We start from the raw sequence: 25092 nt of genomic DNA on the forward strand, positions 1-25092 counted from the left end.
AAATGTAGAAGGAAAACGAAAGGAAGCGTTTATCTTTCGAAGAGACATATACAATTTTTATTTTTAAGCTGACATTTTTTATTTAAATAATTTCAAAATGCCGACTTGAAGACTTGAACAATTAAAAATTAGACGCGTTTGAAGTGTAACATTTTTGATAAAAAAACATGTCTATTTTACCATTTAATACTTATTAAAATATTTCGAAGTTCTGAAAAAAACTTCAAAAATAATTTTAAATTCGAGATACATTAAAACAACTTCTAGATTGCTCAAGATTTGGAAATAAAATGTTAAAGCTTTTCAAGGATGTTTTAACTATTTGAGATGAAAATGATTTTGTTTCCAGCTGGAAATTTATAACAAATTAAAATTTTGAAAATTGTAAAGTTTATTGATTGATTCTTGAATTTGGAGCATTGAAAATGTTAACTTTAATTTATATTTTTCTTATTGATAGGTAACAGATTGCATAATACAGCGTGTGTTTCTAAAAAAGGATTCTTCTTTCGATCTCTCTAGTAGCTTATTGGGAAAAGCACCCGATCGGCAATCGGAAGTTCTGTTATTCGCCTTCTATCGGGACGATATGGAAGATCTTTTTTCAGAACAAAAATTTTTGTAAACAAAAATTTAATTCATATCTCCATTTTGTCTGAAAAGATTTTAAGAATTTCTGTTATTCAGAGAGTTAACATGGATCGATAGTGTTAATTTCTATTTTCACAGTGAGTGAAAAAGATATCTTCACTGATCGGTGTTATCTTCTCTAGTAACAATACAGATTCCTTGAAAAAAAATATTTACAAATTCAATAAATAAATATATACAGCGGTCTGTGAGACATCAGGTCCGTGTTAGTGAAAAAATTAAACCATTTTCATACTTAAAGGTTAAAGAGGAAGTTATGCGACATATAAAGAGACTCAATCACAGAAAGCTTTTACAGTCAAAGAATAATGATACACTGAAAGATGAAATGTAAATTGTATTCATGCTTTAGGAGCTTATAACTTTTGCGGGTTCAATCGACAAGATGCTAACATCTGCGATGCAATTACATCAAACATTTGCAAATGCAAATCCTTATTGATTTTTTTCACTTCAAGTGAGCTTATGATAAATTTCAACATTTCTTTTGTATCATTCTCTCCGAAAATTAATTTAACACACTGTGGGATTTTGTTTTCCAACAATGAGAACAATCTTGTTTGCAGAATGTCAATGGAATCTTCGCAATCATTTGCTGGTGCGCTGGGTTTTATTGGAAAAATTTCGCAGCGATCGTAGGTCCAAAAGACAATATCCTAAATATATTAGTTGTATTCATTAGTTAATATAAATTGCATCCAAGCCTTACAATGTACGTAAAAGGCGGATACAGAAAATTTTTCGGAGGGGGTGATTATGAATTTTCTTCAAGGAATGTATGTGAAGGTGGGGGGGGGGGGGGGGGGGGGGGGGGGGGGCTCTCCAAATTATTTGAAAGAACTTTTTAATTTGAATATAATGAGACGATTAAATCAAATTTATTTATTTTTTTTACAATAAAAGTGCTGACAGTAATACAAAATCTGAAAGCACGTGTATATATGGTGTAACGAATTTTCTATGCTCTCTTACGCGGGGTACCATTTTTCTTAATCCATCTTTTTAAGATTGAAAATTCATCATTTTAGTTGAAAATTCATCTTTATTGGTTAAAAGTCAATTTTTTAAGTTAAAAATGCAAATGTTGGATTCAAAATTTATCTTTTTTATTTGGGATTCATCCATTTTGCTGAAAATTCGTCTTTATTTGTTGAATTTAATTCTTTTTTTTTTCATTTTAAATCAAAATATTTTTTTTGTTTAATTATCAACTATTATTCAATTTTTTTATTAGAAATGTATGTTTTCAGGTTTAAAATTGAACTCCAAAGTCGACCTTTGAACTTTCTTGAAAATTCATTTTTTTGTTATTTGACGATTCCTAATCGTAGTAGTAAATTCATCTCGCTGGTTGAGGACTGCACTAATTTGTTAAAAATTCCCTTTTTTGAGGTGAAAATTAATTTCTTAAATTTTGTTGTCTTGAAAAGTTCACAATTTGGTCGAAAATTCAACTATATGGTACAAAAATCAACTGCTTTGTAGAAGATTCATTTTTTATCAAAAATTACTTTTTTTGTTGATTGAAAATTAACTTTATCGTTGAAATTTCATGTTTTTGAGTTAAAGATTCAACTTTTTTGTATACAAAATTGTCCTTTTTGTCTTGAAAATTCAACAATTTGGTCGAAAATTCATTTTTTTTTTTTATTGAAAATTCGTCTTTGTTTTAAAAAAAAATATCTATATCATTTTTCGTTAAAAACTGATCTTTTCTTAGAAAACTAGTCTTCTTGTTCGAAAATTCAACTATTTGAATAAAGAATTATACATTTTGTTAAAAATTCATCTTTTTTGATTAAAGATAACTTTTTTTTTGCTTAAAAATACAACTGCTGGGTTAGAAATTGATATGTTTTGCTTGGGGATTTAACCATTCTGTTAAAAATCCGTCCTTTTGTCGAATACGAATGTTTTTTAATTAAAATTAGAATATTTTTAAGAATGTCAACTATTATATTTTTGACTGAGAATTTATCTTTTTTGATTGCAGATTCAATACCTCAGTTTAAAGCTAAACTAATTTGTTTAAATTCATTGCTTTTGTTGAAGACTCATAATTATATTAGAAAATTCATCTCTTTGGTTGAAGATTGAACTAATTTGTTAAAAATTCTATTTTTTGAGGTAAAAATGAATGTTTTTAATTGAAAATTTAACTACTTGGTTGAAGATTTTGAAGATTTTTTTGTAGAAGATTCCCTTTTTTGATTGAAAATTAATTTTTCAAAATAAAAATGTAACTATTTCATTTTTGGTTAAAAATTGATCTTTTTAGTTTAAAGATTCAACTAGTCGGTTGAAAATTTATGTAATTTGTTGAAAATTCGTCTATTCTGGTAGAAAACCAATCTTATTGGTTGTAAATTCAACTGGTTGGTTGGAAATATTTGTACTCCGAATTGCTTTTTCTCTCTGCTATTTTGTCACGCCTGAGTGAGCAACGCCCATTCTCCCGCAGTTCCTGTTACACATACCGACGGCGCGGCGCCAATTGTTGGAAGACCATAATCCAGGGGTCACAAAGTCAAGTTCAACTGTATTTTATTAAAAATTCGTATTCTTTAGTAAACACAATATTTTCCTTTTTTGACTCAAAATGTAATTATTTTATTGAATAGTCAACTTTTTGTAGAAAGCTTATCTTTTTAGCTTGAAAATTTCTTTTCTTGTTTAAAAATTTATGTTTTTTATTGATAATTCGTCTTTTATCGTAGAAAAATAATCTTCTTAGTTAAAAATTCATATTTTTTTACTTGAAAATTTTACATTTTGGATTAAATTTTTTTCTTTACCGGCTGAAAAATCTTTTTTTATCGAACTGTCAAGCATTTTTTTTAATTAATCCTTTTTGCTTGAAAATTCGCAACTACGTGTTTGAAAGTCGAACTACTTTATTAAATCATAAAAAACGGTAAGATTTCAGAGTCTTAAGTTATTTTTAAATGGCCGTTAAATAAACTCAGAAAACAAATTTAGTCGGCAAAAATATCGTTAGATCAGGGAGAGGGGGTAAAAAACTTATGAACGACAAATATCTGATAATTAGAGGGATCAAATTTGGCAAGAAAAAATTAAGCACAATCGTTACTCTCTGGATCTGCCCTTGATGTACTAAAAAATAAATTATATAGCATATAGTCAAATATAGGTATATTTACCTGCATTAAAGGTTCTGTAATGTTTCCCAATAGCAACTTGAACCATCTGATCACTGACTCTTGCTGAAATGCATTATTACTTTTTACGCCAGCGAGAATCTCGCATGTCAAATCAATGCCAGCACACGTTAAGGAGAGACTGGAATCTAATTCATCTAACTCCTCTGAAAATAATTGATTGCAATTAATATTGGTAAACTTGCATATTAAGTCAAATTTTGGATAGCACGGGTAAAAAAGTTAGGCGTCATTTTTTCAATAATCAGATATCAGGCCTCGGACTCACTTCAGATCTCAAAATTAGTGTAAACAGTATCAAAATAATGTCATCAAATCAACCCGACAGCAATAACTAGGTGGTGATTCTCTACTCGTTGTGAACTCAAATGTTAAGCACGGAGGGCGCGGTTAGCGTCCGGATGGGTGACCATTCATACTTCTCGCTTGGTCAAGTTTTTTCACTGTGTCTATCTAACTACTGTCGAGCAGGAGTTTTTTGGTTTTCTGCATCTTTCCACGTCTATGGCAAAGTTTTCAGGCGAATTCGAGCGTTTCTAATCAAAATCCTGCTGCAGACGTTAGGGGATTCTTAGAAATTGAAAAAAATCAGGATTAAATACATCAGGCATTGCTTTAAGGCTTCATTATAAAAGTCGGGTTAATTAGGAATTTAGGAATGGATGTAAAGGGCTAAAGGGTTTAATGTCTGAGGATCTCCTGTGGAAGGGGGATTTTAAATCTATAAAAACACAAAAATAATTAGTACAAATTTAAAAGTGTATAAATCTGAAATCAAAAAGTGTGCAATGGGAAAAATCTTTATTTTCATTTCAAAACATTTTCAGTTTTCCAACCTAATACAGTGAATCCCGGAGTTAGTACCGGTTCTGGAACTGACGGCGGAACTATATCAGGGGACTCGCAACTATTTTGTCTTTCTTCTGTTTTTTCAAGCCTGAGTGAGCACCGCAAATCCCCCCGCAGCTCCTCTCACCCATCCCCGCGGCGAGACGCCAATTCTCAGAAGAACTCAAACCGAGGGCTCTATCTCCGGAGTTTATTGTATTTTAAAAGCAATAAAAATAAACCTATTTTTATTTAAAATGTTATTATTTCGTCTATAAATGATCAAAACTCCTATTAATTAATAGTCTACTATTGGATTTTCATTTATGCATTTATCCTTTTTGGTTACATTTTTTATTATTTGGTTCAAAATAGAATTATTTTGCTGAAAATTAAATAATATCGTTAATAAGTCATGCATCTTTGTCGGAATTTCAATGGTTTTGTTAAAAATTTATGATTTTTTTTTTGCTTGAAAATTCAACAATTTGAATGACTTTTTTTTCTTCCTTGATTAATGTGCTTAAAAATTAATCTTTTTCGATCGAACATGAAATGTTTGTAATGAAAAATCAACTTTTTTGTAGAAAATTCGTAATTTCGACTAGGAAATTCAATTTGGTAGAAAATGTTTGTGTTTTGTTGAAAATTCATCTTTTTAGCTTTAAAATTCATCTTCTTGGTAGAAAGTTTAAGTACTTTCCTAAAAGTTCATTTTTTCGTTTGAAGATACATAATTTTAGCTTAAAATTAGGGATTTTTTTCGTAAAAATTAATCTTTGCAACTGACAATTAAACCATTTTATTGACAATTCAAACGATTGGTTGAAAATTAACTTTTTTCTTGAAAACTCACATTGTCGGGTTAAAAATTAAACCATTTTGTGGAAAAATCATCTTTTAGACTTGAAAATTTCACAATTTTGTAGAATGGCCCCTAATCAAGCCATTCACACAATTTTCCGGTGTGTTTTGATTCTTTGATATAGCGAAAATATTAATTTAGCCAATTAGCGAAGAAAGTTCAACAATATTTTTCAAGAAAAATGAAAGAGATGGTAGCATTAGCGGTCAATTGTGAGAAAACAGCATCATTTTTTTCGAAATAATAGCAAAATGGTATAGTCTCTAAAAAAAAGTCAAATAGTTTTAATAGTGTGGTGATTTCGAGGCCTGAGATATACGAAAAATATAACAAATTAAAATTCAATACGGTTCTCGTCTCTTTTACAAAATTACTAAAATGGCATTACCATCACAAGTTGCATTAATTATTTCCCACCAATGGGCTAAAAGATCCGAATCTCCACTTCCTTCAACAGATTCAACAGCCTCGTATGCTGTATCAACAGAACAATAATCTGTCCTATCAGCAACGAATTGGCCTAAGTCAAATGCCAAATTCTTCTGCCAAGAAGAATGCCTTAATTAATAAAAATCAGGAAAAACAAACCAATGAAATCACGGTAAGGCATTTATATCAAACTACAGATTTCCCGTATACATACTTGATTAATGTCTTGTACAAATCTCCATGGAATGTCTGCCAACGGCATTAAAGTCGGTAACGGTACATTTTCTTCTTCCTGATCCATTTCAAAACCCGGCACCACAGTTTTTAATGTGTTGAACACGCCGCTCACAGTTTTTGCCAAAAATCGATCAAATCGAGGGGCTACCACATCCGCTTTCTTACCAGCGCCACTGCTAGGTCGCAGAAAACGACGTAGTTGTCCCGAATATTCATTTCTAAGACTCGCACACAATGCTTTCAAGTAATTTTCCAGTTCAACTCGACCTCCTTCGGGAAGTATTATGTCTGCCATAATTGCCGACAAAGATGGAATCTATGCAAAAAGAATTATACCAAATTTCGGAAGAAGAAAAAAATTAATTAACGAAACCAACAAGTAAGACTATGGGAGACTGAAAATCTTAATCTTTATGACTGAATTACTTTAAAAATCTATTCAGGGTGGCCACTACTTTTTTAATGTTTATCTCCTGGCTTTCTTTCGGTAAATATTCGTGCTTTATCCCGGCTTAGAAAAAAACTAATTCTCTTTGCGAAATCCACAGTTTTTTCACATATATTATCAATTGCGGAAGTCGATATTAGCAAACCTTTTTGCAAGAAATCGATTGACTTTGAATCATAAAATAAGTGGGATAAGGACATTTTTGTGTCTAATGAAGGAAAATAAAGATATGCGTTTTATTGCAGACTAGCAGTAAATGCACGCGTGCAAATCGCGCGTTAATGTCTCTGGATTTCTATTTACTAACATGAAAATATAAAAAAAATTTTAATCCATCATTAAACCTATTTTCTAATATAAGCTTTTAAATATTTTTGTAACAATAATTAATAATTAATAATTTCGAATTGAAAGCCTCTAAAATTTAAAAAAATATTCGAACGATTTTGGACAATTTAATTAGAATAAGGAATTAAATTCTATCATTTCTAAGTCGAAGCGCTAAAAATTAAACAATTATAATTTGAACTGGAATTGGACATTTAAAACTCAGAGGAATTTAAACTGTATTCTTTACAATTCAAAGCGATCAAATTAAATAATTAAAGATTGAAAACGTTTGAATTTGAATAATTTTAAATTCAAAGCAATTAAAATTTAACAATATAATATTGGAAACTAAATTGAATCTTTAGACTTCCGTTTCCGGCATGAAAGTGTAAAGTAGTGGGAATTGTTGATACTGAGTTTTTCTGATATTGTGATGAAATTTGAGGTGAGTGGATTGTGGAAGTGTGTAGAAGGGTGGTATAGGTGAGAGATCTAATTGAGGGATTGTGAGATTGCAAAGGGGAAGTAGATATTTTGGAGGATTGAGACAGATTTGTGTGGAAGTTTGTTTGGAGATTTGTGACAGGGTGGGAAGACTGTGTTGACGGATTGGTAGTAGCAGGGTTGGGTAGCGACAAAGAAAGGCAAGACAGGTACCAGACAGCAACGGGAAGTATAAAGGGAAGTATAGAGGGCGGGAAAGTTTGAATTTGATTAATGACTAGCGGAGCGAGTATCTCCGCGGAAGAAACAGAGTTAGAGCAGGAAGTGTTCAGTACGCCGAAAGAAGAGATAAAGGAAAGGAAGGCAAGGGGGAAGTATAAAAAAACTATAAAAAAGGAAAGATGAAAAACAAAAAGCGTAGGGTCAATAGAAGAATTTGTCAAAAGGAAGAGAGGGGAGAGGGAAAGCAGTGAAGAGGCGAAAGATATCGGGGCGAGTGTAAAATGCCAGAAAATGTTTAGATCGCCGCCGGAAAAGCAGAGTTTGGTAGGGAAAAGCGATAACAGTAAGGGTGCTGACGGTAGCGGAGATGAAAATGAAGTGTCGATGAAAGAAGAAAGACTAAAGGAAATTCGAGAAGTGATGATAGAGGTAATGGGGATTTATAAAGAAAAGCAGGAGAAAAGGGGAGAGGAATTAAAGAAGGAAATTAGGCGGGAAATGGCTGAAGTTAAGAAAGAAAGAAAGAAATGCGAAGAAATCAGGGAAAAGTTAGAAAAGAGGATGGAGTCATTGGAGCAAAAACTAGAGAAGCAGGAAGTAGTTAATAATACAAAGGTAGAGGAGATAAGAGGTAGGATGAAGAAACTTGAAAGCTCGAATGGGGATTGCGGTGAGGGCGAGAGTGGGAATATGGAGATGGAAAGGCTGAGAAAAATAGAACAAAAAATAGAAAGGAAAGAGAGGGAAGAAAGAAAATTAAACATAGTGATAAAGGGTGTAAGATTAGAGGGGAAGGAGCTGAAGAAAGGGGTGGACGAAGTACTAAAAAGGATTGATTCTAAGGTAGAGATAGAGGAAATGCGAAATGTAGGAAGGGAAATGAGAAGAGGGGAGATAATGGTACTGGTGAAACTACAGAAATGGGAACATAAGAGGGAGGTGATGACAAAGTAGAGGTTATTATATGGTAGTCCAGAGAGAATAGAGGATGATTTGACATGGGTAGAAAGGAAGATGCAGTATAAATTAAGGAAAATAACGGAAGAGGAAAGAAAAAAGGGAAAGAGAACATGGGTTAAGTATGGGAGAATTCAGATAGATGGAGTATGGTGGGAGTCGGATGATGAAAGGGAACAGATAGTAAGAAATGAGGTGCAGGGAAGCTAGAAGAGGAAGGAACGGGAGATAGAAAAATAAGAAATAGTAAAAAGTAAAAAAAGATGAGAAACGAAAGTAGGGAAGAATGGGAGATTTGTTACTGGAATATAGCAGGATTGGAGAGAAAGGATAAGGAGTTTATGAGAAATTTGACACAATGGGATGTAGTCATAATGATGGAGACGTGGCTAGATGAAAAGGGATGGGAAAGAGTAAGGGGAAGGTTACCAAGAGGTTACAAATGGAAAGAGCAAAATGCAAAGAGGATGAATAAAAAGGGCAGAGCAATGGGAGGAATGGTGACGGGAGTAAGGAATGAATGTATAACAGGGAATGATAAGAAAGACAGGAATGAACAAAAAGAAGGAGTAATAGTAGAAGAGACTATGATGGGAGGAGAGAAGTGGCAGGCAGTGGGGATTTATGTGAACGGTGATATGCAGGAAAAAGCAGAGGAGGTTAAAGAAATGATTGAAGAAAATAAAGAAGAGATTAGGATGATAATAGGTAGGGATTTCAATGCGAGAACAGGAGACAGAGGGGGAAGGGAATGGGGAGAAGAGAGAGGAAGAAAAACCAAAGATAAGGTACTAAATGGGGAGGGAAAAAAGTTTTTGAAGAGATTGGAGGAGTTGGGATGGTATATCTTAAACGGGAATATAGAAGGGGATGAAAAGGGAGAATATACACGCTCAGGAAGTCACAGGGGAAACGGTAATTGATTATGTGATAGTGGATGATGAGGTAAGAGAGAAGGTTAAGAAACTAGAGGTAGGAGAATATATTGATTCGGATCACTTTTCCTTAATAGTGACATTAGAAGGACAAAAAAGCAATAGCAATATGAGTAAAAGGGGAGCAAATGTAAAAAGTGTAGGAAAAGGGGATTGATCAAGGGAAGGAAAAGAACAGTTTAGAGAAAAAATAAGAAATATCAAAATGGGAGAGGGAAATGTGGACGAGGAGATGGGAACAATGTTAGGAGAAATAAAAATAGGATTAGAGTGCACAAACCAAAATGAAGTTAGTAAAGGGGGGAATAGAAGTGAGTGGGATGAGGCCTGCAAAGAGAAAAAAAGGAGGTCAGAAAGGAATTAAGAAAGTGGAGAAAAGAAAAAAGTAATGGGGAAGAATATAGGGAAAAAAAGAAAGAGTATGCTGAGTTGTGTTATCATAAGAAAGAGGAAGAGAATAAAAGGTTTAAAGAAGAGGCAGAGAAGGCTAGGACTGAAGAAGAGGTATGGAAGGTAGTAAATAGAGAAAGAAAAAGAGTAAACCGAGATATTGAAATGATAGAATGGAAGAAATATTTTTTGGATTTGGTAGGAGGAGTAGAGAGAAAAGTTGTAAAGGGAGAAAAATATGGTAGAGAAAGAGATAAGGAAGAGGAAATTTCAAGGGAAGAAATAGTTAAAGTTTTAGGAATAATGAAGGATGGAAAGGCACCTGGTATAGATGAGATTCCAAATAAAGTATGGAAATATGGAGGGGAGGAACTAGAGGAATGGGCATGGATAATGTGTAATAGAGTATGGAGAGGAGAGGGGTGGCCAGAGTTATGGAAAGAAGGAGTAGTTATACCAATAGTAAAGAAAGGCAAGGGAGAGGAGGTTAAAGATTATAGGGGAGTGACGTTGATGCCAACACTGTATAAAGTATATGTAATTATTTTGTCGGAGAGATTGAAGATAGAAGTTGAAGAAAAAAAGATCGATTCACCGAATCAGATAGGGTTTAAAAAAGGAATGGGGGTAATGGACAACATATATGTTCTGAACTATCTAGTAAATAAGAGAATTAAAAGGGAAAAGGGGGCAATGATAGCAATGTTCGCGGACTTAAAGACGGCGTTTGACTCATTAAACCGAGGAGTTAGGATAGGGAAGGAAAAGATATATAAACTGGCATACGCAGATGACATAGCGTTGATGGCGGAGGATGGAGAAGGGATGGCGGGATTAATTACAGGATTGTAGAAATACTTAGATGGGAAAAAGCTGAATGTAAATGTAGAAAAGACAAAGATAATGAGGTTTAGAAAAGGAAGGGGGAGGAAGAAAGAATGGACAGGGAGATGGAAAGGAATAAAGTTAGAAGAAGTCAAAGAGTATAAATATTTGATATATCTTGCAAACGAATGGAGATCATACAACTCATATAAGAGAAAGGATAAAAAAAGCAGCAGGGGTAATAAAAAAGATATGGGGAATAGGAAAAAGAAGGTTCAAAAAAAATTGGAGAAGGAGAATGTGCTTATTTGATACGCTGGTATGGCCGGTATTGGGTTATAGAGCAGAGATATGGGGATGGAAAGAAAGGAAAGATATTGAGGGTTTACAAGAAAGGTATATAAGGTGGACACTAGGGGCAGACTGGAGGACGCCAGAATATATGGTGAGACAAGAAAAGCAAAGGGATAAGTTAAGTATTAGAGCGGGAAAGAGGGCATTGCAATTTGAGACGAAGTAGAGGGAGGGAAAGGGAGGGGAGTTGGCGAGAAAGTGTTTGATGGAGGTAGAAGAGAGGAGAGGGAGGGCGATCGAATTAACGAGCTGGGAAGAGGAAAGGAGGGAGTTCTTTAATGATAGAGAAATAGAAAACGGGACTGGAGTAAACTATGAAGAGTTGGAAAAAAGGGAGAGGGAAAGACAATTAATAGAAAGATGTGGAGCGATTGAGGAATCAAAATGCAATAAATGGTATAAGATGATAAAAAAGGAAGGGGTGCCAAAGTATTTAGAAAAGGGATGGGGGGAGAGAAGATGGACTAGAATAGCAAGATTGAGACTGGGAAACGAGGTAAAGGAGGGGATGTACTGGGAAAAAGAAGAGAACAGAAAGTGTAGAATATGTGAATGGGAGGAGGAAACATGGGAGCATATATGGGAAGGGTGTAGGAGAGGAATGGAAGATAAAGGAAGCTGGAAAGAAAATGTGGTTAAGATTCTAGGGGAAGATAGATTAGGAGAAGAATGGATGAAGGAGTTGGAGGGTGCTAGGGGAGCGAATGAGAGAGAATGAAAGAATGCACGTCAAAAAAGGTAAATGGAAGTATAAAAAATTGAAAGAAAAAGGAAACGGAAGTCGCTTAGATTAGAAGCGTAAAAATTGTAAGCAATGGTAAGGTAAAATTTAAGCCGACTAAGATGCGTTTGCGTTCTCATGCTCTCTGTCTCTCTCGCTTGCACTCTCGCTTTCGTTCGCTCGCTTACTCGTTTGCTAATAAGTCCTAAATTGCGCTATCGCAGGAAATAGAGATAAGGAACTAGATATAAGACTTTATGTAAATAGTTGTAAATAATTGTATATATAGAAATGATAAGATTGTAAAAAATGTAGGTTTAAACGGAAAGATTGTAAGGAATGGAAGTCATGTAAACCCTTAGGGGACACATTATGAATAAAGAAGAATTGAATCTTTAAAAGTCAAAGTTTCTGAAATTTTAGAATTTTAATTGTTATTTCATAATAAAATTAGAATTTAACATTAAAGCTGATTAGACACATTTTTCTAAAATGGAAAAATTATTTAAATTATTCTAAGAAAAACTTTCAAAATAACTGTTAATTATCAATGAAAAACGTTAAAAATGAAATAATTTAAATTATTTGACGAAAATTTAAATCGCTTGAACATTAATAATAATTAAAAGAAATGTTCATTATACTTTCTAAAATTCAACCATTTTATTTTATCGATTTACTGATGTATCAATTTCAAGATGGTATAATTTTCTTTTAACTCGATTTTTAATTATTTAATTTAAAATATGCCTTTAGAATTGTTATTCATTATAGACATTTTCGAATAAAATATTTTAAGATCTTGCATTGAAAATTAAAAATTAAAATAAAGAATACAAAACAATATTGCGATCATATAGGATTTCATTTTTGAAATTCTACCATTTTTAACTTTTCAATTCGAAATTTCTTTAGAATTACATATAAAATTATTAATTTATAAATCTGATTACCAAGGATTTTAATATGAAATTTTGAAACTACAATATTGTGAAATTTAAAAATCGAAACATTCAAAAATTAATCTAAAAATTAATTTAAGATAAATTTTAGTTTCAAGGTCTCAAAGATTAAACTGTTTTAGAATTGCACATTCAAAACTGTAACTTAAAATTATAGAAATTTTAGAGACGATAAATATATTATTGGGTATCATACCATTTCGTATCAAGTCACATTTAAAACGACTGTATTGATTTTTTTACTAAAAAAATGTGATTAAAATAAAAAATCACTGTCATTTTCACAATTCCAAATAACTGAATTTTAAATACAGCGAGAAATATTTTGAACCTTTCAATTTTAATTATTCTAAACATTCTGAAAATTATAGACTTTTTGTTTGAATTATTTAAAGTTATGCAGTGTCTAAACCAATATTGATTTTTTACTTATTCTACATCATTATGATATAATTATATAATCTGTTGAGATAATAAATGTGAGTTCGATTCCGTGTATAATGAGCTTTTTAAATTGGGAACTGGTTGAAATTTAACTGAGATATCAAATTTTAAGCTAATTTAATTTGGTAGAAGACATTTTAAATGTTAACAAAAAAACGTGAATTTTGCTTCCAAAAGGACAAATGTTCTGTCAATATAAACAAATTTTGAACAAAAATGTTTAATTTTCAATCAAATAGTTGAATTTTCAACTAAATGCTAGAATTTTCTACATAAAAAATTAATTTTTAAACAAATTTCAAATTTTCAATGAAAAGATGAATTCTCAACAACAAAATTAAATAGTTGATATTTCAACAAAAAAAAAAAATTCAACCAAAATCGTTAGATTTTCAACCAGAGTTGAATTTTTCACGAAGTACTTAAATTTTGATCAAAATAGTAGAGTTTCAATCATAATAATTGAATTTTCAACCTACACAGAAGAATTTTCAAACAAAACGACGAATTTTCGACCAAAAGATCAATTTTTTATAATAATGACGAATTTTCAACAAAATACATGAATTTTCAAAGAAATAGTTGAATTTTTAACAAAATAAATATCAATTTTCAGCGACCAAAAATGTTCAACAAAAGAGGAGTTTTCAACCAAACAGGTGAGTTTCCACCCACGAAAATAATTTTTTTACAAAACAGTTACACTTTCAACCCGTGAATATTAATTTGCTACCAATAAGATGTATTTTTAACCAAATAATGTAATTTTAAAGCAAAAACCAGAATTTTTGATTAAAAATATGAATTTCAACCCAGGAGTAAAATTTTCTAACATAAAAAAACGAATTTTCAAGAAATTAATATTTCACAGTCAACAAAGTTAAAAAATGTAACCAAAATTGTAGAAATTGCAAGCCAAAAGACGAATTGTCTGAAAAAGTTGAATATAAAACACGAAGACATGAATTTTCAAAATTTTTCAAAAATTTTTCAACAAATTTTCAAAATATTAGTTTTGTGCCAATAAAGGCGAATTTTTAACTACAAAACAGCAACATTCAACTAAAAATGGAAAAATTAAATTTTCAGGTAAAAAGTTAATTTAAAATTTAAAAAACTGCTTGTCAAGAATATAGATCAATTTTTAACCAAAGAGATAAACCTTCAAACAAAATAATAAATTTTAAATAGTTAGCAATAGTTAGATTTTAAATTAAAACAATTAAATGAATCTTCAACCGGAAATAAATGAGAAACTTTGGAATATTTCCTATTGTAACTTCATGATTTTTCACAGTGATAAAATAAACAATCTATGATTTCAAAAGCTGTGTTTTTCTACTGCCAAACAAACAAAAAATAAAAAATGAAATGAAAAATGGCACAGTTATGAATTATTATATACATATACCTAAAAAACGGTTCAGCAGAGAAAAAGTAAAATGTTTACCTCTTCCAAACTAGCGTGCAACTGTGCGAAATCAGAATACTGACGTCGAACTGTAGCAGTAGTAGTTTCAAACGTATCTACTCCATGCTGTTCTACATCGTCAAACTGAATGCAATAAAGCAGTTGCTGAGATCCATCAGGTGCTGTGTAAAATTCTGTCAACGGAATAGCTAAATTTGTAAATTGGCTTTCCTCACAAATTACATAAGATTTTTCTTCAGGATGTCTAAAATAGGTGGAGTCATAAGTAAGAAATTAAATTGCAGAGATGAAAAATATGAAAAATGTATAAATGATCAGTGCATTGATTTATGTAAAATATAAATCATCAATTTAAAAATGAAGACAATTTTCCTTTTGGAGTCGTTCGTAAACTACGTTACCAATTTCACGCTATTTTTGACCCCCCATAAAAATGTTATCAAGATATAGGAGACAGGGTGATTTTTTTACGAAAATAGTGTAATAATAATGGAGGAATAAATTCTTTCAAATAAAAGTAATGTAAATACCATATTGAATGCAATATGAAACACTTTAAGTTCCTAAGATTTCAAGTCGAAATATATAATGAATTTTCAACTAACAAGATTAATTTTCTACCAAATATTTAAATTTTAAACTTATAAAGGATAAGTTTCTAACCAAAAATGGAATAATGCAATTTTCAGATAAAAAATGAATTTTTAACAACAATAAATTAATTAAAATTAAAAAGAAGCCTTTTCAGAAAAATATCAATGGTTTAAACAAAAACTTGTGTAGGTTTTTTTCTAGATTTACATATCTCGCGTCTTTTGGCTTAATATTGGATTTTTCGATTTTTTCATATTAATTTCGATAAATAAATTAAAAAACAGAAATCCCGTCAAGAAATGTTAGACAAAATTTTTGTAGGAATTTGAAACGTTCAAAAACCTCCAAAAACTTGTCTTCATATTCTGCGTAGCTTTATTGGCTCAAAATTAGAATTTTCGATTTTTTGCATACCACTTTCCATAAATAAAAACAAAATTACGAGCCCTAAGGAAAAATGGTTAAAAGAAATTTTGTAAAAATTTTCAAAAGCTATAATAAATATATTAAAAAATGTGATAAATTATAACAAATTTTTATATTGTTTTGGGGGTGAACAACTTTGTTTATGAGTTTGTTTTTATACTTTTGTCGCTTTTTCACAAACTTTTCATTTTTATTTTTAATGCAATTTTTAAGATTAAAACAAGAACTGTGTGCCCTATAAAAAAGCGATTCATAGACAATTTGTAATCGAGTTTTAAGAGCATAATTTTTATTAAATAATTTTTTTTCGTAACTTTTTTCGTTTTTCCAAAAATTTAATTTTTCTTATTTTCAATGTTATTTTTTACGAATAAAACAAAAAGTACGCGTTCTTTCAAGAAGTGATTATATACAAATTTGTAGATCATTTTTTGGAATCATAATTTTTTTCTTAGCTTGCATAGTTTGATAAAAAAAACGAATGTTTGCTTATTCATTATTTTTTTGCGCGATCAAAATTTGATTTTCGGCTTTTGCAAGAAAATCCAAATAGTTGATATAATAATCTTGTAGGAATTGCAAAAATCAACGGTTTTCTTCTCTCGAATTTTTTTCATATCGTGCGTTGTTTGGCTTAAAATTTCGAGTTATGATTGTTTTTTTAAATGTTATAATTGCTATAACTCTGATAACTTTTTTCAAAATCGAAAACAGTCATTAGGACAAATTATTTCGATTTCTGCGTACTACAAAGAGTCATACACAAAAATATTAAATCTTAAAAAAGTACCAAAAATTTTTGAAAATGCTTTAACTTTTTAAATTTTTATCCAAAATGACTGATTAAGGAACTCGTATTTTCTTTTGGGACCTAAAAAAAGTGTGCCAAAGCTTAATTTTTCTCCGTTCATTTTATTCGAGAGTTATCGTGTTTACGGACAGGCGGACTTTCTGACTATACATATAGTCTGACATATACGCCATCGCCAAAACTTGATTGTCGCATTAAGGGAGTCTCAAAAATGTGGAGATCCGTTGAAAACACGAAAATGAAAAAGTTAAATTGTTAGTTAAAAACATTAATTATCAGCAAAAAATCTAATTTTTAAGAAAATAGTAGTTACCTTTTCAATACATAAGAAATAAATATTCAACAAAAATAGTTCTTTAAAAAAATGACTTTTCAAGCAAAGTTTTCTAAAAATGTAAAATTTAATTTTTCAATCAAAGAGATGAATCTACAATTCAAAAAATGAGTTTTTAACAAAGTTCAACTTTTAAGCAAGTAACTGAATTTCTGACCACGAAATGATGACTTTTTAACCCCTTCACTGTCAATGACACATATATGGGCAAAGAACAGACGTTCCACTTTTGCATCATGACACATATGTGGACATTTCAAATGGAAATTATTTAGCGTGATGCGATTAAATTGTATTTGAGTATATTACGCTTTTTGGGGTCGCTGAATTTAAATCTGATATTGGATTTTCAAAATTCAAAATGGTTGATGCAATATGCTGGACATAAATTATTTTTAATGTTTTGGCATTGATAAGATTGTTGATACTTTGGTTCTGATTGTCGCTGATTTCAAATCTGATGTTGAATGTTTAAAATTCAATATGGCGGACATGAATTATTAAAAATGTTCAGACTTTGATCAAATTGGTGATACTTAGGTTTTTGTGGTCGGTCAATCGATATCTAGTGTTTTACTTACAACATTAAAATGGCGGATCCAATATGTCACACATCATTTATTAAAGATTTTCGCACCCTGTTAATATTTAAGATACTTATGTTTTTGACCTCGCTGAATTTTTTAGGTCTGCAAATTAATTCGGTACCTTTACATTAATGTCTTGTAACTCTTGGTCTAACTGGAATTGTTTTCCGTTCTAAGATAGAATTAAAGGGCGAATCTTAAGCTTTAAAGCACAATGTAATAGGTGGCGGCCCTGCTGACTTTACCTAAAAAGTAATTAGCCAATAAAATGGGGTCCGATAAGGAACATTTGAGACATTGCATTTTTTTGTATTCCCATTGAAAAAAATGCAACTGAGGCGAACGAAATTATTTTCTCAGTCTTAGTAAACGGTGCGGTAAAACGTAAAAATAAAAGTGATTTAAGAGGTTTAACAATGATAATTTTTCATTTGTAATGGAAAAATCATGCAGTGCCTCGAATGCTCCTTGTCGGACGACATTATCTGCCCTAATGATTTTTGAGGTTAAGTCCGCAAGGCCGCCACTTATGATATTGTGTTTTATAGTGTGAGGTTCGCCCTTTAAAACTACCTTAGGACAGAAAAATTCAAGATTGACCAAGAATTACAAGACATCAAAATAAAAGCACCGAATTAATTTGTTGACTTAATAAATCAGGTGTTGGATTTCCCAAATTTAAAAAAAACGGATCCAATATGTCAGACAAAAATTATTTTAAAAAATTAAATTCTAGCGGATTATCAATATTTATGTTTTAACTTCACTTTTTACACTAGCGCTTACTTCTACTCATTTTTTTTATTACGTTCATTCAGCATATATCCAACATCAGCTTTCGATTAAGCGATCCTAATAACCTACGTATCATTAGTTTGATCAAGGTTCGAACATTTCTATGTACCACCGATTTTATCCAGATTTAAATATTTTTAATATTTCACGTCCCTCATATTAGATCGGCCATTTTGAATTTTAAAAATCAAACTTCATATTTGAATTCAGCGACCCCAAAAACATTGATCCTGCAAGTATCACCTGATTCTGAAGTGTTATTTCTCAAAAACAGGGATTAATAAAACAGTTGAATTTTTAACAAAATAATAAAATTTTCAACCAAACTTCTTTCAACGAAACGAGATGAATACCGAACCAAAAATAAAATAGTAGACTTTTCAACCAAAAGCAGTTGATTTTTCTTATTGGGTTCTATTAATTTAGTTCGAATTTAATTGAAACCCGGAGAAAAATGTGAGAAAGGGTATATTTCTTAAAAACGAGAAAAAAAGAATTCTTTAAGATTGATGAATTGCTATAAAATTGCTAACAACGTTTATGAACGATCCCTTTGCGTTGATTTTAATTTTTTGAGAAAACATACAACGGCGTTGTAGCAGTAGATTTTTGTTGTAAGAGATTTCTGAGTCTAGCAATAGTTGAAGCAAAGTCGGTGGGCTCTTCATAGACTGGAGATATTCTATCATCATCCATTTCAGAATCAGCTTCTAAAGCACTCAAGTCACCCCAAAGACATCGATGACCGCTAATCGGAATTTCCAAACTTAATGGGGATTTTTCAGGATCGGAATCTGTATTATTGACTTCTATCTTCACTTCAAGTAAGGGTATACAATCTGGTTTCGATAATGGCCGAGCTATTGCTGCTGCTGTAATCATACCTTCACTAAGCGCTGAAGGGATAGTGACACTCTGAAATTAAGTGTAGAAAAAATCAGATTCTCGTAAGTCGTGAATCATTACACAATTCATTGAATTTGATTTAAATTTTCTATCGCTTATTACATCTATAGTAGACAGTGTTGTTTGTATCTGTCCTTCAGTTGTGGAATTAAGTTGGGTAAGATGATTTAAAATCCAGATTGGAGAGCACATTGTCTCAAGCATTATTAAGAGTCTTTTGGACAAAATAGATAATAATAGTTTACAAGGCAAAGAACTGCCAAGTTCCCATTGTAAAAATTCTCTCGCAATAACAGTAACTAGTCGACCAAGTGTATATTCCAGTGCTAAAGGACTTCGAGAACCTGGATGAGAGCAACGGTATGCTTCCTCGACATTACCTGCATATCCTTTCTCTACTCGACGAACTGCTCTGTAAAATGTTATCATTCAAACAATATATATTTTTTATTTCAATTAGCTACACGAAGAGAAATTTTGGATGATTAATTCATAGTACTACACCTTGATTTTATCATGCTTTGGCGTATGAAGGTAACGGAACCCTTGCTTTTAAAGCATCGGTCTCGAAGTTTCAGGCATTTGGCCACGCCCCGTTGCTCTTAGGTCTTGAATTCTATGCTTTTAGATCACAGAGTTCAAGACTTTAAATCACGAAAAATTTGTAGCTCTAAAATCACGCGCTTCCGTGAATTAATCTCTTGAAATTTCTCTCCGTCTTGATGATTATATGCCATAGTCTCTTTGTGTAATTATATATTGCATTATTGTCTAGACAGTGAACTACCAGCAAATTCAGTTTTATGTATAATCACCACTTAATCTTAGGTTTAAGAAATATACAAATTTTGTTTAAAAAAGTGTGGCTGTTTTAATTGAAGACAAAATATCCCGATTTTTTCCCGGTCGCGATCATTTTCCAAGGTGAATGAAATTTAAAGTCATATAAATTGAGCTGAAAATGAAAGTACTAATACTTTTCAACTGAACAATTCTAAACTTTGATAGTATGTAGAGTTCAAAGATTTAGTTCCAAAAATATAAATTTACTTTATTATTTTAAATGCTCTGAATTGAAGAATCAACCAATGAATTTAAACATTTTCAAAATTATACTTAAAGGAATTTTAAATTAGAAACATTAAAAGTGGAACGATTACATTTTTTTATAAGCTGAGCACTTCCTAAATTAAAATATAAATTATTATTCATTTGAATAATTTAAAAATCCTAATGCTTCGAAATTTTATTTAAAATCTTGAAACATCTGCATCTTATATTACATTTTTTCAAATTTAAAATTATTTTTGAAATTTTTGTAGAACTTCGAAACATCCTTTAAAAAGATTCGAATTTTTACTACATTTTTTTTTTAATTCTGCCAAATAAAAAAAATTCCTTCAAATCTTCCATATTCACTTTTGATGATTTTATTAATCTTTCTAAATCTTTTTAAATATTAACTTTTAAAAGTAACAAATAATTTTCAATTTTCCTAGGAAATGATTTTTATTCTTCTGAAGCCTTTCAAAATTCACACTTAATCAACTAAAAAAGTTTTTAATCTAAAATCTTTGATTTCAAACGATTCTAATTTTTAATTATTTAAGTCTTTAAAGCTGCATTTTAAAATTCTCTAAATTAAAATGTACGCTTAAAAATTAAAATCTGAATTGGAAACTTTTTAAGTAGAAGATTTGCGATATACGCATTCAAAACTGAATATCATATTTGAAAAAATAACAATTTGAATAATTATTTAAAACAGATTGAAATCACAGTTAGACATTTTTTTTAATCATTTGTAAAATTCTCGGTCAAAAAATAAAATCACTGCCATTTCCCGGGTCAGCGGCCACCATGTTAAAATTAGGGCTTTTTTTAGGAAGCAAAAAAATTAAATTCAATTAATATAATTTGAAAAGTCGCAATTACGATCTCGCAGTTGAGGTTTTCATATTATAAAGACATATTTCGCTATATATTGACAAAAATGTATACAAAATATTTGATAACACTTTTCAGTATAAATAATGATTTTCACTCAGAGTTTTAGTAGAGAAAATTTCCGATCCTTTCAATTGAGCCAAGAACACAATATTATATGACATTTATAGTTTTCTTGAATAATAAAACGATTTTTCATGTAAAACAAAGGTTTCATTTTTCTACCATAAAAGATCAATTGTCCGCCCAAAAAGAGGAATTTTCAATAAAACAATTCAATTTTCGAAAATGAGAAAGATTACTTTTTAAGAAAAGAGTCAAATTTTCAACAAAAAATATAAAACAAAATAATTAATTTCTCAACACAGTGATTAAATTGTTAACAAAATAATAAAATTTAAACAATCAAAACATAGAATTAAGTAGTGATGATTACTTTAAATTAAATTCATTGAACTTTATCACACTATGTGTCGAATAGCACATTAGTCGTTTCATTTGGTTGAAAATTCATCTTGGTGGGTAAGAAATTTGAGCATTTGTTAAAAATTCAACTATTATGTGGAAAATGTAACTATTTTGTTGAAATTTTAATTCTTTTGTTGTAAATTTAAGTATTCGGTTATAGTCATATTTTTGGTAGAAAATGAAACTGGTTTGTTAAACACTGGTCCTATTGGAATTAAAATTCATTGATCTTTTTTAGTTGAAATTTCGTTTTTTTTTCAAAACTAATCTTCTTGGTTAAAATATCCTCTTTTTTTTTATTAAAAATGCAACTGTTTGGTTGAAAATTAATTTGTTTTGATTAAGGATTCATCATTTTGATTGAAACTTCATATCTTTGGTTGAAAATAAACTTTTTTTTTAAATTGATCCTTTTTGTAGAAAATCAGTTTTTCACGTAGAATGTGAATATTTTCATAATTTTAGAACTTATCTCTGTATCTTAAAATTTTAATTATTCTGTTAAAAATTCAACTATTTTGTTGAAAATTTATGTTTTGTTCTTGTTGAAATATCAAGTACTATATTGTTTGTTAAGAAGTCACCTTTTTGTTGAAAATTTAGTTATTATGTTGAAAATTATACTAAAAAATCGACCTATTATTTAAAAAACTAAAAATGTCAAAAAATATTGTTTTCTTTGGTGAATTAAAAGGAAAGAAAATTGTATTTGACGGACCACTCTGTGAACAGCATTATTTGCATGGGATTTTGAATTTCTTGAATTCCCTTGATACCTTTAAAAATATCTTTAAGTCCATTAAGGGAGTACCCTCGGTAATATAATTACAAATGAGAATCGTTTGATATTTGAATGACAGTTTTATTCAAATGCACTGAAGCTCTGATTAAAATTTTGGAACCTTTCAGAGCTTCAAAATGGAAAAATCAATGATTGAGAATAACATGTGATCTTATGAAGAGACACTTTTTGCAGTATACAAAAAGATTGAAAAAATTCTGAAATTCTTTGAAATTAAATTTAATTTGTACAGTATAAATGATTTGAAATCGCTCGAATATGAATTAGATTAAACTTATTAATTAAATTTATCTAGAAAATTTTTTTAATCAATTGAAATCCTTCAATATTTAATAAAATCCTTTAAATCTTGTGAAATTCCTCTAAATATTGTAAACTAGCTCGAAATCTGTGGAATCGTAAAATATCTTTTGAAAATCCATGACATTTCAGTTTTTTGCAGAGATGTCTACAAATGTATTGAAATCTTTGGAAACCTTACCAAATTCTTCGAAATCCCTGGAATTTTTGCATATCTCTTTAAATCTTTGGAAAACATAAAAATCGATTCAAAAAAGTATAAAGCATTAACATATTAAATCGCACCATTTAAATCAAACTTATTCATTAAAAATTTCGAATATGTAGAAATCTTTGAAATCTCTTGCAATACCTGGACATTTAATAAAAACCTTAAATCTTTGTGAAATTCCTGGAAATACCTTAAAATCTCTGAAACTTCATTTATTTCACAAAAATCACTAGAAATCTCGTGAAATCCTTGGAAATCACGTACTTCTTTAAAATTTCTAGACATCATTTAAAAACGTAAAAATCCTCAGAGATCCTTTGAAATATGTTTAATTCCTTAAAAATCGATTATATGTTTTGAAATTAGAAGAAATATTTAGAATATTTTTATGAAATCTGAAAAAATGTCTTAAAATCTATGGAAGTTCTCTAAAATCCAAATAAAACTAAACCTTTTAATTAAAGTTTTCTAAAAAAAACATTTAAATTCCTATAAGCCTTTGAAATCCTTTAATCCTGTGAAATTCCTTTAAAAAAATCTTGAAATATTTGAAATCGCTAAGAATCCCTTCAAATTCAATTTATTTTTTAAAAATGCTTTAGGCGTATCTTTAAATCATTGGAAACCCTGAAAAATCGTTGAAATCCATTAAAATTTTTTTAATCTCTGAAAATCCTTTGGACTTCCTTAAAATCCTTTAAACTACTTGAATATCGAGGAAGTTTTCTACATTTATTTGAAGTATTTTAAAAACCCTTAAAATACTTTTAGAAACCTTAAAATCCGTGAAAGTCCCTTGCAATTTTTTGAAATCCCTTAAAACCTTCTTATATATTCGGAAATCATTAAAATTCCGTGAAATTTTTATGAAATTTGACAAAAAGTTTTTATAAAATAAATAATCCAACTAGGAGACCGTATTTGCCATTTTTTAAAATTATATCAATTGAACCTTATTACGCTTGCTTCTTAAAAATTCTCCCTTAATTTAAAACAAAATAAATCGTTTTTTAAAAGCCAGGATTACCAGATTAGTTGAAATCCAGCTAGCAGTTTATGAACTGACTAAACTTTATGAAATGTATAATTAGACTAATAAGTGGCTATAAAAAAGTAAAATTCATTTATGTACCTTCGATATTCTTTCAGGTGAAAAAGTAATACTCCGGCTAATTTGTCAACAAAACTTACTTTATCAATAGACTCAATGCAATGATTTAATCTTATTGATAACTTTAGCAATAAGTCTCTTGATTCCTCTGGAAATCTTTCGTCGTCACTTACACTTTTGTACCATGTTTTAATGTACTTAACATCTATTTCGTTTGTTATTTTACCCAAATGTTCTGAATCTTTACAACTGTTGGACTTGAACGTTGCAGCTTTATTGAATTCATCACTTTTATCTTCTTTATTGCTTTCTACACGCGGGCTGTTACACGATAAATACCTTTCATTTGGCCCTAAATTTAATTTGAGGTAAAACTCAATTTTCTTCCGTAACCATCTTGAAACAACAGGTAATGTTATGGGAGAATTAGCTCTCAAAGACAGTTTGAGAACAAAACAGCTTATCCATGTTGATAAGATTGTAACAACAACCGCCCACACTATTGGCAAATAGAACGATAATGAAGATGAGCCAATCCACTGTTGAGTTATTAAGCACAAAACTAAACAAACAAAGCTTGAACACAATATTATCTGATTTGATTGACTCATTTGTACAGATTGATAACGTTCAATTTTAATTTGGAATTATGAATAGAAGACTGATTCAAATTTAATCATTGTCACAAAACAATGAAGTTCTAAAAAATATTCAAATCAATTTCACTTCATACACACCGTAGCAATTGCAATTTAAGTAGATACCGACATTACTCACGAAACGTCAATCAACAATTATCAACAATATCAACATCAATGTCATCAATATGGATCATGTCATGACACCAAGAATACTAGACAATCAAGGATTGCTCTCCGAGTCGTGGTCATCACCATAGACTATTCTGGAGCGTGGAAACTGACGTGGAAACTGTTCAGGATAAAAAACTCATAATAGGTGGAAGCACCGAGCGTAGTACTAGACCCTCTGTCGATAAGAGGCGAAATTCAATATGGCGCATGGTATTTGGTTGGCTATAATTAATATATTAGCAGAGATGAGTTGGGAGATTGCTCATGTAATGGAATAAGAGACTACGTCAAAATTCGACTGCTAAAAGCGCCCTCTTGGTTTGTGGGTCGACTCC

The 25092-nt window shown here is 30.4% G+C and overlaps 1 protein-coding gene across 2 annotated transcripts; it reads right to left on the reverse strand.

The window, feature by feature from the left end:
* Positions 1 to 362: 362 nt before the first annotated feature.
* Positions 363 to 24761, reverse strand: LOC117182207. Of its 2 annotated transcripts, XM_033375270.1 has the most exons (8): positions 23967 to 24761; positions 19209 to 19518; positions 18787 to 19115; positions 14672 to 14897; positions 6167 to 6505; positions 5912 to 6065; positions 3813 to 3976; positions 363 to 1307 (listed from the first exon to the last, which is right to left on the reverse strand). In XM_033375270.1, the coding sequence occupies exons 1-8, from the start codon at positions 24554 to 24556 to the stop codon at positions 1008 to 1010; spliced, it is 2412 nt and encodes an 803-aa protein (XP_033231161.1). In that variant the 5' UTR covers positions 24557 to 24761; the 3' UTR covers positions 363 to 1007. The 2 variants fall into 2 exon arrangements, with proteins under 2 accessions (XP_033231161.1, XP_033231162.1); XM_033375271.1 differs by lacking the exons at positions 363 to 1307; positions 3813 to 3976 and adding an exon at positions 4194 to 4400.
* Between the last annotated feature and the right edge of the window lie 331 nt (positions 24762 to 25092).

The sequence above is a fragment of the Belonocnema kinseyi genome, chromosome 10 (genome assembly GCF_010883055.1).
Source record: "Belonocnema kinseyi isolate 2016_QV_RU_SX_M_011 chromosome 10, B_treatae_v1, whole genome shotgun sequence".
Taxonomy (NCBI): domain Eukaryota; kingdom Metazoa; phylum Arthropoda; class Insecta; order Hymenoptera; family Cynipidae; genus Belonocnema; species Belonocnema kinseyi.

What these genes read in the sequence shown, in the direction of transcription:
- LOC117182207 (XM_033375270.1), bottom strand. Translation starts at nt 24,556, where the DNA reads ATGAGTCAATCAAATCAGATAATATTGTGTTCAAGCTTTGTTTGTTTA. An exon ending in TCTACTGCTACAACGCCGTT is followed by an intron (nt 14,898 to 18,786) that starts GTATGTTTTCTC and finishes CACCTATTTTAG; the next exon opens with ACATCCTGAAGAAAAATCTT. An exon ending in AATTAATGCAACTTGTGATG is followed by an intron (nt 3,977 to 5,911) that starts GTAATGCCATTT and finishes AATTATTTTCAG; the next exon opens with AGGAGTTAGATGAATTAGAT.